Source organism: Bombus bifarius, unplaced genomic scaffold, assembly GCF_011952205.1.
Source record: "Bombus bifarius isolate JDL3187 unplaced genomic scaffold, Bbif_JDL3187 scf7180000007996, whole genome shotgun sequence".
NCBI classification, from domain to species: domain Eukaryota; kingdom Metazoa; phylum Arthropoda; class Insecta; order Hymenoptera; family Apidae; genus Bombus; species Bombus bifarius.
The window spans coordinates 2,666,712-2,679,976 of record NW_022884376.1 but is presented as its reverse complement, the minus strand read 5'-3'; the positions used below and the strand labels follow the sequence as shown (position 1 = coordinate 2,679,976).

The window sequence follows — 13,265 nt, the reverse complement described above, 5'->3', positions numbered from 1 at the left end:
ATTAATTTATATATCTAGCTAGTTTAACTCTAATATTTAGAAATATAGTCTTACGTATTTGATCTCATCGACATAATAATTTTGAATTCTTTTTTTTTTATCTTCTCGCGTCTGTTCATATCATTAATAGAACAATTGAGATATTAAGAAATGTTGTCAGTCTATCGATATTCTATGAGCAGACGTAATAATACTTAAGTAGTATATATCTTATCGTTGACGTTTTGCGATCATCGTGAACGCGTGTACACGCATTTAAAGGCACGAAAACAAACACGCGTACTATAAGATACTTTCACTGTCATTATTAATAAGATAAAGGCAACAAGTGGAATTAACATCCAGACCGTCAAATGAGATCTTAATTGCTTCGTTAATGTACCAATTTAGATTTCAATGTAGTCTTTGCACAGCTGTCTGAAAACCCTTACTTCGTTTGGTAATTTCGTTTAATATGAAGTCGTAGAGTATGATACTTCAACTATATGCGATGTTTATAACGATATAATTTTTACAAAGTGTTTTGTTACATTGCTTTTCCAGATACACTTGTGCATTGTCAACCACCTGTTACATATGTAATTACAACATTTACAATTTCATATTATAGGGAAAAGATTCTTTTTACACAAACTTTTTGATCATAAAATTCGTAAGCATTTTCAGTACATTAGTTATAATATAAAGGGTGTGTGAAGAGAAATAAACAGGATTAAGGGTATCAGCTTGACTGTATTCAATTTCCTATTTACAATCTATCTTTGCTAATACGTTCGCCTATGGCGCGCGTCTCCTTAAATTTAGATAAATAGCACCGAGAATTGAACAATATAAGAAGAGAAACAACTTTGTGTCTACTTAAATGTAATTCGTGTGATTTTTCGCATGCCGATACGATCCACTCATATGGAAGGTCAATAAGAATTTTTTTTTTTACTGTATTGTAATTATTGACGTATCGCATACAAATATGAATGCATTTAGCTTATCTAATTTTAAGGCAAGAGTTACTTTGCGTTTCATACAAATTCACGCGAAATTTATCCTTCTCTTTACCATCATTTGTTCCCCGAGTTCTCTTTCAATAGTCATGCCTACTAATAATAATTAGATGCATTCTGCACTGCGTACTTAAAGTAACTTTTAAGCTATTTTGTACTCCGAAATTGGTACGCAAATACATCGTCTGTTTGATATGGAGTTCTGCTTCAGAGAAACTGCAAATGCAGAGAAAGGCAACATCCTATATGGTATTGTTTTCTGCCGAAAGAGAAGCAATATTTTAGTTTTTTTTTTTTATTGGAAGTGAAGAATCTTCTGTATAAAGTCATTTCAATTTGCTAAAGAAATTTTCTCGTTTCTTTATCTTAAATGTTCGATGATATTCGATCACTAACATCTCTTCGAAATTGTTAAGATACTTCTTTTCTATGCAGATTTCATAGTCCAAGTATAATTTACTTAACGCATAAATGAGAATCAATACAATGAGAATTTTGGTATTAGACTTTGAATTCAACTGCCATTCATAATGTTGAAACTTAGCTTGCAATGTCACTAAAATGTTACTAAACAGTATAAGTTATATCGTTACTGATTTCTGTTAATCTGTTATTCATATCCGCAGGCCAGCTTATATTTATTAAAAAAATAATAATCTGTAATATGATACAGATAATAAATAGATATTGTGTAATTAATATTCTTATCAATAATATCATTGTAAAAAGGCTGTCGTTTGCAATGGAGCACTTTCTGCTATTCAATTTCCCTGAATAGAAGTAGTGAATAAAATTATTTCGATTATGTCGTATAAAAATTAGATTTAGGAATCGTTTCTTCGCCGAACTAAATAAAACTGTGTTATCTGAAAGAGTAAACTTATATTGCCTAAAGATTTGTGTATTATTTGTACTGTTGATCTGTATGTGAATGTATAAAATTTGCTTCTAACCGTTGTAGATTACATTAATTCATATAATTTGTCTCTGCAAAACAATAATCGTTTATTATAAACAGAAGGAAAATTTTATCTACTAAATAATATGTGACAAACGACAATTATATTAATATATTACGGTACTATTGTGGTATTACATAAATTTATTTTTCGACATATTGAACTGAATAACTATCGTAGCTAAAGTGAGATAACATTTTTTCGATGTCTTTGTTTACATGTCCTTATTCTTCCCTTTTCACTTCAAGATATACGTATATTATATGAATTATTGCTTATATATATATATTTATATATACATACAATGATGTAGTGAATTTTATTGACAGACGTTTTATAGTGCAAATAAAGAAAAAACAGCATAGTTTTTTAACAAGGTGTGTGTATGCATAGTTCGAGATGAAAATTTATATGCTGTATTATAGGCATATCTGCTGTGAATGTTATATAACAACTAAATTAATGAGCATATTTACCAGCAACCTTGTATAGCATGCAATACAATTCTTTGTTCGCTATGAGAACCTGCTTTATTAAAAGTTCAAGTAAAAAACAGGAAAAGAATAATTCAATTCGACGAGGTAAATAATAATAAAATAAGATGTATACTATAAAAAATAATTTAGAAACATGATTTGAAAATATGATTCTGCAATTGTTTCCATAAATAAAGCTTTGTATAAAAAATTGTACTTACAATTTCTAGATCCACAAACTTAGAATTCTTATAATAATAACTGAATAAGATTTGGAAGGAACAAAAAGATTTTAAAAGTATTATATATATCTTTCGTTATATCAAGTGTATTAAAGCATTTGATAAAGATAAAACTTTAGAGTGCAGATTCTATTTATCATAACAAGAAAAAGAATTTATATAAACATATTTCCTGAAATGCTTCTTTCCAGAAATAGAATTTGATTTAGTTCTAGTATATTTCAATCTAATACGTTTTAAACAGCTACATATTTTGAAATTCTTTTGACATTAGTATTCATTTCTGAATATATGTTTATAAGAACTTTTCTTCTATTTTTAGTATGCATAATGCATAATTTCATTCAATACGTAAAATATTGCACGATATAAGTAAATTTGAAGAAAGTGATCCATTGATAATATTTGTCGTATTAATTGCCCAACACACTATGTACCTTTTTTTATAAAAATATCGTAAATAAATTATGGCAATAATGATCAACAATTACAATATTCATGCAATAAGTAACTGGTAACAATGGTCGGAGTGGTAACGCTTTGAATGTGTAGCAAATATCAAAAGAGTTTCTTAAATATTATGCATCATACCAATCGATTCTTTGCACAAATTTTAGGGGTATACCCATGTGAAGCAATTCATCCTGTGACTTGTGCCTTAAGTCTGGATAGTAATGAATTAATGCTTGCCAACATATTTCTGATAATTTAGGAATTGTTAACCAAACAGAATGAACTGCATCTGTCCTTACAACCTGCAATAAGATTTTTCACGAAAATGTAGGAAACTGTATATATTAAAGTAAAAAGATAAGAAAGCTATAACAACCTTATTATTTTCCTTAACGATACCACCAAATGTATACATGCGTCCTTCCGGAGTAAGAGCTGCAGAATGAAAATACACAGGACATGGAAGTATACATTTCCTTAAACATGTCCATTGTAACAGATTTAAATCTAATCTCCAAACATCAGAGAAGACATGATCTCCATTATATCCTCCAGAGATTACTACTGATGTGACACCTGTTTTTTCATTTGTATATTGCACAGATCCATGACAACGTCTAGGTTCTGGCACTGTATTATCATCGTTATCACCATATGTGTTTAATATTATCCATTTATTTGTTTCTAGGTCAAAAGCAGGAATTTCCTAAACGTAATTTGTATTTAAAAAATTTTAATGCAAGTATTTAAAACTTATTTTGGACGATTATATTAAAATTTACATACCGAAAAACCAAATGCTTCTGTAGCTGTTCCTCCTCCCAAAACATATATAAGTTTCCCATCAAAAGCTAATTCGTGTCTATATCGTCCTGTAGGTTCACTCTGATCTCTTCCAGAACATATATAAACAGTCTCCCAAATACCAGCCCTAAGATCAAATCTATGAATATCACAAGTATATTCGTATCCTGTAGTACCACCGACAGTATATAAATATGACCCATGACATATTAAAGCTTGTCCATATTGGGGTTCAGGTAGATCTCCTTTTGCAGGAACTATGCACATTCTACCATTATTAACATTACACACATACAGATGATTGCTACAACTATGACCAAATGGTACACCAGTTCCACCATAAACCATCAAGGCATTGCCCCTTAAAATCACTGCATTCGATGCCAACTCATTGGGCATATTATTTTGACCTGGTAAGCGTTTCCATTGTTGTGTAACAAGATTGAACTTCCAGACTTCTTTGAAGAGTGGTTTACTAGAGATCCATGTCTGATCATTTTGCATATCAGGATCAGTATCAGGGATACAGGGATTAAACCCTCCATAAGAATATAAATTCTTATGATCACAGACTATTCTATGTCCACTTCTAGCTTTTGGACGTTCTATACTCTGTGCTTCGTGCTTTATGAACACAAATGGTTTAAATGTATACATGTTTGTCAATTAATTGACAAACTGATATTAATTCCCCAAAAAGTAGTTAAAAGTACGAGTTGTTCTCGTCACAGGTTTTCTACAGAATCCAAAAAAAGATGTTTAAAAAGAACCATGTGTAACATTTATACATATCGTTCTCTGTCTATCTAAACGAATTACTTGTCGCGTTAAGGTTTATATGTTAAAATAAACGTCGTGCTACTTTGAATAAACATGTGAGCATTGTTTCGATGTTCATAAGAAATTTTTAACATAGACATTTTGCACGAACTCTGCAATACATCTGGTGTACTTTTCTCACATCGGTGAACATGGCGTAACGCAATAAAATTCTCCGCTGATTTTCTGAACGATCGTTTAGTCAACAGATATCGAATATTCTACTCTAATACAATTTTTATATTTCACTTTTAAACCACCTTTTTTTAACTGTGCACATACAGCTGTAAACTTATGCTTCATTTAAAACAGCAAACTTGTTCTTTTACGCCTATGCAGTAATACAACTGCGACTGCGCGGAGCTGATCAGCTGACTGATTATATTCAATCGTATTCAGCTAACAGCTTATTGTGAAAATTAGTCTCATTTTATGCAAATAGTGAAATACTATATAAAATTGAACTACATATTTCATAAATCCTATTTAGCGTACAAATTATTTATTGAAATCTCAGATAAGTAGGTATTAAGTTCCAGTGCTGACCTTATATGGCTCTTACAGCACTTCTCACAAAATGTTATAGTTCACGACAATTTTATCATTTTATTTATAATAGAAAAGTTTGCTTTATACTTTACACAAGTTTAATGAATTAAAAAGAAGCGTATCCCACATTTTCCGTTTATTTGTAATTTTAAATTTATGTCGCCAACGAACTGCACGAACAACTTTTGTGCCATCTACTTGCTATATTCGTAAACAAGTACGAATTCTATTAACAATCGGTAAATATTCGCAATTTTTTGATACAAAATGTATGTAAGCGAATAAAATGATTAATTTGATTTATTTAGTTTATACGATTTCATTTTTTAGAAAACTTTCCAAACGTCGTTTTGTTTCATTCTCTCCTACATTTTGTCGTATCTGAAAAAAATAAACTTAATAATTTATCATTCTTCGATATTATTATTATTTTTTTTTATATATATAAAGGAATATATTTGAATACTAACCTCTGCAAGCAAAGGGCCAGTCAACTTATCCGGAACTACAATGTTATCCTCTATTTCTTCTTCATCTGTGGTATTCCAGTTTGAAAATACCGTACCTTGTGTCAAGACTTTAATGCTATTGCGCGAAAGGACCGGAGCAATTAGCGCAGCAAGAGGTACGCTCTCATCGATTAGACCTACGTAAAAATCGAGAAATAAATTATAGATATCACAAGTTCTACGATATTAATTTAAACCGGATAAGACCTTGATTATTAATTCTCTTGGTCTTGAGAGAGGCACACATCTGTCCTACTAAGATTCTCTGAGTGTTCGTCATTCTTCGCAATATTACATGATTTGCGTCTAAATGGCCGAGATCCTGGGCACTCTTCCAAGACTGCAACCACATGGAATAGGAAAAATATTTGTTATCAGATCTCTTCCTTTTGAATATTTCAGAGTTCGAAATGCCGTTGCAATCATTTTTTCTCTCTTTGCCCTTTTTCTCTACGGAGACCTTACTTTGGAATTCGAAGTACGTTTGGCGAGAACATTTCCTGAAACTCTCGGTTGGTCGGCCGCTTTTATCTTCGATGTTTTCCTCAGGCTGTTTCCACACTTTGTCTCCGAGAGTTGCATAACATTATCTTCTTTCGACTTGTTATGTGCGAACGCATCTTTGCTGCAATCTTTACTCTTATTCCAGTTGGGATGATTTTTCAGCTTTGTTATGTTCGCACCTCTTTTCTTTCCAATTTTTCCTCTATTTGGATTCGAAGATGTCGTACCGGTATTTCTACTTGGTTCGGATTTCTTTCTTGTATTATCGAGAAAAATGTTATTTCGTATCTCGGTAATCAGAGCATCCAGAGATGGAAGTGACGGCATTTCTAGAGTCAACGCGATTATCTCCTTTTCTAGAATTCCTTCGAATCGAAGATCTATCTCATTCGCCATTGTCGCTACTGAAACTACGAAACTTTCTGGGGACGAGACCAACGATTGACCCAACAGATATTGTATAAAATTTTGTATTTCTGGACGTGATAACATCTTATTTATCTCTCCCATATCTCTCGCAGTATCGATTATTTTCTTTGATTTTTCAGGATTCACACGTTCAAGAACTCCAAACACCGTCTGCACCAACGCTTGCAGCTGATAATTCACAAGAATCGGTACGATTTGATATTCTTTGTTTCTAAGTTCGATGCATTTAACAGGTGCGTTCAGATAAATACATTTTCTATATTTTTTAATTGTCATCTCTGGATTTAATGTGGCCGAGACGAGAGAATTCGCGGATTGTCGACTGCCAAACATGCTGTGAAAAGGAGATTTGGTGCTAGAAGTTTTCGAAGATGCTTCTTTCATCGCTCTAGTACTAGATTTTATAGCAATAAGATCTTTAGGCATGGCATCGTGATTCTTTCTCCGTCTCGGCTTTAACATGGTAATTTCACGATTGATTTTAAACGTGGATCCAATTGTAGACCTTCTCGAGGGACTATACGATTTCGCAATCCAATTTCTAGTCGATAAGTTCGTGGTTGTTCTACTGGAAAGATCGTCATCGTCATCGAGACGAAAAGACAAACTATTCTCATCCAATTTGTTCAATTCTGTATTAGGTCCAGCGTGTCTTCTCCTGACTATACCTTCGGCTAGAGCTTGTTTAATCCGCAGCTCATGCGAGGCTCCAAGCAAAGAGTAGACGTGAGGTGAAATCGCGGGCATCTTATCAATCCCCTGTAACATTATTCTCTGCATGTGTTTAGCATTGGACGACAAAGCTCTCTCAAAATCAGCGTCGTTCTTCATATACTGCTTATATTTCTCCTCGAACTCGTAAATCGCCTGATCATCCAAAATCTTCTTCCGTGGATCTTCGTGGAGCTTCGTGTCTGATGAGATTACCTGAGTGTCCACCACGTAACAGGGTATGACGTTGTTCCATGCGCCAGAAAAGTGTTTGTTCTTAGCTTCAAAGATTCACAAATAGATAAGTAGGTATGATTCATAAATGCTTGTTCTTAGCTTTAAGGATACAAATTCACAGAATTATCGAATAAGCGTTTTTTGATCTCATTCGTAGAAAATTATACCTTTTTCCATTAAAGGTGTAACGGGTCTGATGGTGGTGTCGTCGTTGCCTTTCCATTTCGTACTGTGAGCGGACAGTAGATGGAGACAAAGAATTTTATCAGGATCTACCTCGCCTCTGGTGAATACTATCGAACGCACGAACTCGTAGGAATCTTTCGACGCCTGCTCCTGTTCTATCGTCTGGCCACCTTTTTTTATGGCGCCCGTGCAATGGTAGCAAAAGCCGGGATTATGAGTTTCGTACATGCGCACATTAATAGCCTGCGCGTCAATTACTGTGCTCGCAATTAGATCGGAAGATCAAACGATGAACCGCGTATCCGCCGATCGTACGTGTCGCGTAATTGTCAGAATACACGGTGCCGATCTTTGATCTAGAGAAATCTAATCTCTAGTCGAGTCGTGAAACGTTGCAATCGAAATCCTGCAATTAACGTTATTTCAAGCACTGTATAGACTCACGAAGGTATTCGAACACTTGCACGTTCAGAAATATATTCTGAATATGTGATTTACATGATACAATTATCATGATGAAATCTGAAACGAATACTTTCGTCAGCTCTAGAGACAGTGTAACATAAAATCATCTATTAGAAACGAAAAGAAAACCGTGCGCATCCTTGGTAAGCGTTTATATACGCATTTTCCGAGAGATCTTACGTTCGATCCAAAGGAGGGCTGCCGTGTTTCCAGGTTCTTGTGACGCGATCGAAACCGATGCCTCGCAGTCTCTAACATCCTCAAATCCGACTTCTCCACCTTCTCAAGTTTCGCAACTTCTTGCGCCAACCTTTGACGGCTAATCTCGTTCTGCTTAGCAAGCTTGTCTTGCAGCGTTGCATTGGATTTCATGGTCGTCGCGCTTATGATTTTCGTGGTAGTCGAGAAATTTTGTACGTCGGATAAATTGGTGGTAGGGATGCGAGAGAAAAGTCAAGGATGAAACGGTCCTGCTTTCCTTCCGCTTTGCTCGATTGTGCAGAAACGTGAATGTAAACGCGCTTCACTTCATATTGGATAATTCTTCTATTTAGTCGTTCCTGAGATTTCCCCTGACTTTCGACCAATTAGGCTTGGAATTCTAATAATAAGATTAATTGAGATAACGATACTTCTTATTTTTATACTTTGTCCTGGGAATTACTTCTTCTAGCACCAGAGACACAGAAATCATCGTTACTATGCGTGATCTTTGTTTTAGATTGAATTCATTGCACGCTAGCGTATAATTTATACATTTAAAGAGACGATAATATACCGGGGGTTTAAATATTTAGTTAATTGCGAATCAGCCTATTACGTAACGCGTTAGAACGATTGGCACGACTAGACCTACACAGAAATGAGCTTCCTTATAGGCTTTTGTTATTTATAGGCTAAAGAATTTATTTACCACGAACAAGAATATATAGCAATGGCGACTGTGCATCGTTCGAGCTACTACGATCGCAACAAGCGTAAATACGCTCTAATCGTGCCAATTGTAATCGATTGCTTTTCTTTGATTTCTCTCGTCAATGACAATCGTGAACATCGCCGAGTATTCCAATCTTTAATATCATTGAGCATCCAAGTACGTCACAATAGCAATGGCACATGGTGTATTCGAAAATTATTCTTCAGTCCTACGTCCTATTACAGACATACGTCAATTCCTACAGATCATCGAATTCGATTTGCCCTCGAGCGTGTTGATCGATCGCTTCATAAATATTACAGGGTACGAGTTTCGTAATCGATATGCGCATTATCGATCGTTACATCGACCTTCAAGAATTACTGACTTTCGAAAATTTCATTGCTCGTATCTTCGTAGATACGATAAACTAATTAAGAGAAAATATGTCGTCTGGAATTTGGGAATTCGTTAAAACAAAATTATCTTTCATATGTGCAAGCTGTATCAAAACTCATACAATCGAATATCTACGGATGTCAAATATGCAATTATGTACAAAACATTTAAATGGAAGTACATACCGAGCCGTTTCGCACAATTAAATTATTAGTATTAATGAAATTCTATGTCATATGTTACAAGTTATCAGTATTTTAGTAGTATTTCTCTAGTATGACAATAACAAGTTCGATAATGTACACATATTTTACAAACCGCGTTATCTGATCATCTTATTTAACTTACAAAAGTTAAATTGATTATAATGTCTAAAACATATAGTAAATCTTCATTTAGACTATATCTCTTCAATTATATTCATAACAATATTAATTTCCATAATCATTTGATTTTAATCCAATAATCCGTTATTTCATTTCAATGTACTAATCGATAATAAGAATCTCAATTCTTTACGTTTCTATCGATTAGAAAACTTCGATATAAGAATAATATAGAAAAGGAATTTGAAAATGCAAAACAACGACATCGTCGATTGGCTGATAAACAATGCCCTGTAATTGGTGGAGTGCCTCTAATATGGTAGCTTTGATTGGTCTAACGGTTGGTTAGATTGGTTGAGATTGATCGCGCGCGCATCGGTTACATCAGTGTTTGATCGCGGAGCGTGCGCGCGGGTTACTGGTTTTGAAATGCGTTTTGTTTACGCGGATTTGTTCAGTAGGGTAGAAGCGAAGACACGACGAGAGTGACGAGAAGGCACGACGGTTAGGAAGGCCGGCAGTGTGACGGGCCGCGTGGTAGGAGGTTGCTGCGATTCAATTTCAGTCGAAGCGCGCCAGGCAGACCGAGCGCCAGCAAGAACCGGCTGCTCTCTTTTCCGCACCTCGTGCTTTGCTTTTCGAATACCATCGAATCTCCTGGTGCACGCGCGCACCATACTGTGTCTCTCTTCGTCTCGTTCCACCACGGTGTATATACGTATGTGAGCCTAGGATGCATGTGTGTACGTAGTCAGTATGAGAGATGTTGGGTTGTAAACGTAAAGGTGTGTGTGCACGCGACCGAGAGCGGCCCTCCAGCATCCGAGCAAGTGTTTACGTCGTGCGTGTAATCCACTGCGGACAACCGTTGGTCTAAAACCAGTATAACCCTTGTGCGTTTTTGAACGCGTTCGAAAAAACCGATACGTCAACGACCCAGGTTCATTTGGAGGAGCGACGAGACTGCCGGGAGTGATCTTTGGCTTCGATCGAATCATATCGAATCGAGTCGAATCGAATTGAAAGTCGTAGTCGATCAAATCGAATCCGCAAAGTCCGTTAACAACAACTGTTCGAACAGAACGAGCGTTCGTGTTGACGATTTCACATGGACGACGCGCGTGCAAGATATCTTTGAAAATAAACAGGCAAACGGTGGATTGACTCGTTAGTGTTTATGATTCGCGAAGGATGCGTTTGTTGACGCTGGGAGGAGACACGGTAAACGAAAGTTTCAGTCCAGGGACATGGACGATCGAAAGATTCCTACGTATTGTAAGCGCAGTTCTCGATCGTATACTGTAGTAAAGAGTTTTGACGACTCGCAGATAGACTTTCTTCGAGTTATGATCGTGTAATCTGTGCGGCCACGTGACACACGAGATGCGACCGTTTGCCTCCATGAGAACACGGGGATAAGGAAGGAGGATACACGTCTCTCAGGATGGAATTCGGAGGCTACAAAGGTACCGGTCCCCGTGTTAGGGTGCGACGACGCGCGGAATTAGGTAGACGGCTCACCAGGAGGCTATCTCTGGTCGCGAAAATGCCAGCTGCCATTCTTAGCAAAGCGAATCCACCTGAACCAAGGCCAGTCGAGATCACGGCGATCGCGCCTGACAAGACACACCTCACCGTGAGTAAATTCTATTTTAATCTATTTATTTATTTACCGTTAAAAATGGAAGCTCTCGCTAGTGTGCAAGAAGTTGCAGCTGAGTTTATTAAACGTCAAATCGATCAACTCTACTTTTCGCAAATTCCTCGTGCTTATTGGTTACGCGATTAATTTTCGATTCTCAAAATATAAATGATTTATTTTTATAAGTTTCTCTATCGTAAGAAGATGGCACAGACAAAAACGATAAATTCTATAATGGAACTTTTAAGAACAGTGTTCGTAACATCGCCATCTTTTTGTTATTTTCAATTTATGAAGTTGATCAATATGGATTCCGGACAACTCGATTAATCATAGTTTAACCGTTATAAGAGAAGAAAGCATAAAATAGATTTCTCCCATTGGTGGCACGAGGAACGAAAAAGCACATTTTTTTTCTCTTATTCGAAATAAAACGATCTCGTCGTTTTAGCTTCGCGATTACGAATTCGAAGTTGAATATACGTTGGTTGTTGGTATTTGGCTTGCGAGTCACACGCGTCGATCCATTCGGTGCGATATTTTAGCGAAGAGTTCGTGAACGATCGGATCGATTCGACTGTATCGCGTTGAGACCCGATTGTTTCGAACTGTGTCGCGTATCTCCGCCGTAACATCGTGGAAAAGCTCGAACCTATATTCGAGCAACGCGGATTCCGTGGTAGAAATCGAAACTCTCCGTGTAGCTTAGGGTTTGAACGATTAATGTACCAACACGTACACCATGCACCAACTACAAGGTGGCGTACATTCTATACAGGAGTAAAAGGCGTTACCTTCGGTATTTAAGCGGTCTATAGAAACGTTGCACGTCATTCTCTCGCGTGTTCGTACACGTTTGCTCTTGCCTCTTTCTCTTTGTGTGTAAATTGTACATACCCTTTCGATAACTTTTGTTGCTACAATATACAGTCGGCGAGTAACGTTTATTACAGAATTTAATATATACGACATATACGATACGCTTAATTATTTCCGGAAGAATTAACGAATGTTTGGATTCTGGTTCGATCGTGTATTTACAACATTCCGATTAATAGAGCCTACAGGCTGTAGGAAGTAAGATACGACGGTGTAGCGATAAATGGCTGGAATTTTGTTTCGTTAATGGGACATTGTTATCCTCTTTACTTCTTGGAACCGACTTTGTGGAGTGAGTCTTTGGTTCCCTTGTACAATTAAAGCAACGTTATTAGTGAATTTTGCCCTAGTGTTATCTATCTAACGTAAATAAATGCGTTATTACGTATTTGTACCTCGTTTACGCTCGGTTTATGGTCGGTTAACGATGAATTGCTATATATATATAAAGCAGCAACCTTTGATTCACAACCGCTTTTCCCTCCATTCTTTGACAGTCTGGCTCGTAACAAAGATCGCAATCTTTACATGCTTCTTCGAATAATCATCGTTTCCTCTTTTCTATTTTGTATCGCGGTTCTCTATCGTATAGGATGAGAAATATTCTCAGCTTCCGAATAATCTTTAATATATGTATAGTGTATGGTTGTTTGCACGTGCGTACGTCGAGCTCGCGAAAAGAAAAGTGAAGGCGTCGTTATATACGTATGCACGATGGCGTTCCTTGAACTCCGCCGACTTCTACACGTAATCGTCGTA

The 13,265-nt window shown here is 36.1% G+C and overlaps 3 protein-coding genes across 4 annotated transcripts in view; 1 reads left to right on the top strand and 2 right to left on the bottom strand.

The window, feature by feature from the left end:
- Nucleotides 1–1,298: 1,298 nt before the first annotated feature.
- Nucleotides 1,299–5,092, bottom strand: LOC117205962 (kelch domain-containing protein 10 homolog). The gene is made up of 3 exons (XM_033444841.1): nucleotides 3,918–5,092; nucleotides 3,508–3,837; nucleotides 1,299–3,433 (listed from the first exon to the last, which is right to left on the bottom strand). The coding sequence occupies exons 1-3, from the start codon at nucleotides 4,590–4,592 to the stop codon at nucleotides 3,257–3,259; spliced, it is 1,182 nt and encodes a 393-aa protein (XP_033300732.1). The 5' UTR covers nucleotides 4,593–5,092; the 3' UTR covers nucleotides 1,299–3,256.
- Nucleotides 5,093–5,210: 118 nt separating this feature from the next.
- On the bottom strand, nucleotides 5,211–9,445 carry LOC117205959. The gene is made up of 5 exons (XM_033444832.1): nucleotides 7,861–9,445; nucleotides 6,278–7,737; nucleotides 6,020–6,152; nucleotides 5,774–5,949; nucleotides 5,211–5,684 (listed from the first exon to the last, which is right to left on the bottom strand). The coding sequence occupies exons 1-5, from the start codon at nucleotides 8,105–8,107 to the stop codon at nucleotides 5,613–5,615; spliced, it is 2,088 nt and encodes a 695-aa protein (XP_033300723.1). The 5' UTR covers nucleotides 8,108–9,445; the 3' UTR covers nucleotides 5,211–5,612.
- Nucleotides 9,446–10,411: 966 nt separating this feature from the next.
- Nucleotides 10,412–13,265, top strand: part of LOC117205867 (rho GTPase-activating protein 20-like) — a 178,646-nt gene continuing 175,792 nt past the window's right edge. Inside the window, exon 1 of one of the 2 annotated variants that reach the window (XM_033444657.1) lies at nucleotides 10,412–11,621. In XM_033444657.1, coding sequence (XP_033300548.1) covers nucleotides 11,430–11,621 — 192 coding nt within the window. In that variant the 5' untranslated portion in view covers nucleotides 10,412–11,429. The remainder of the gene's footprint in view (nucleotides 11,622–13,265) is intronic. The other variant, XM_033444656.1, reaches the window with a different exon arrangement.

Coding starts and splice junctions, on each gene's coding strand:
- LOC117205962 (XM_033444841.1), bottom strand. CDS start 4,592: ATGTATACATTTAAACCATTTGTGTTCATAAAGCACGAAGCACAGAGT. Junction 3,838..3,917: donor CAGAAGCATTTGGTTTTTCG/GTATGTAAATTT, acceptor AATTACGTTTAG/GAAATTCCTGCTTTTGACCT. Junction 3,434..3,507: donor TCGTTAAGGAAAATAATAAG/GTTGTTATAGCT, acceptor ATCTTATTGCAG/GTTGTAAGGACAGATGCAGT.
- LOC117205959 (XM_033444832.1), bottom strand. CDS start 8,107: ATGTACGAAACTCATAATCCCGGCTTTTGCTACCATTGCACGGGCGCC. Junction 6,153..6,277: donor AACGTACTTCGAATTCCAAA/GTAAGGTCTCCG, acceptor ATGTGGTTGCAG/TCTTGGAAGAGTGCCCAGGA. Junction 5,685..5,773: donor CTGGCCCTTTGCTTGCAGAG/GTTAGTATTCAA, acceptor TATTTTTTTCAG/ATACGACAAAATGTAGGAGA.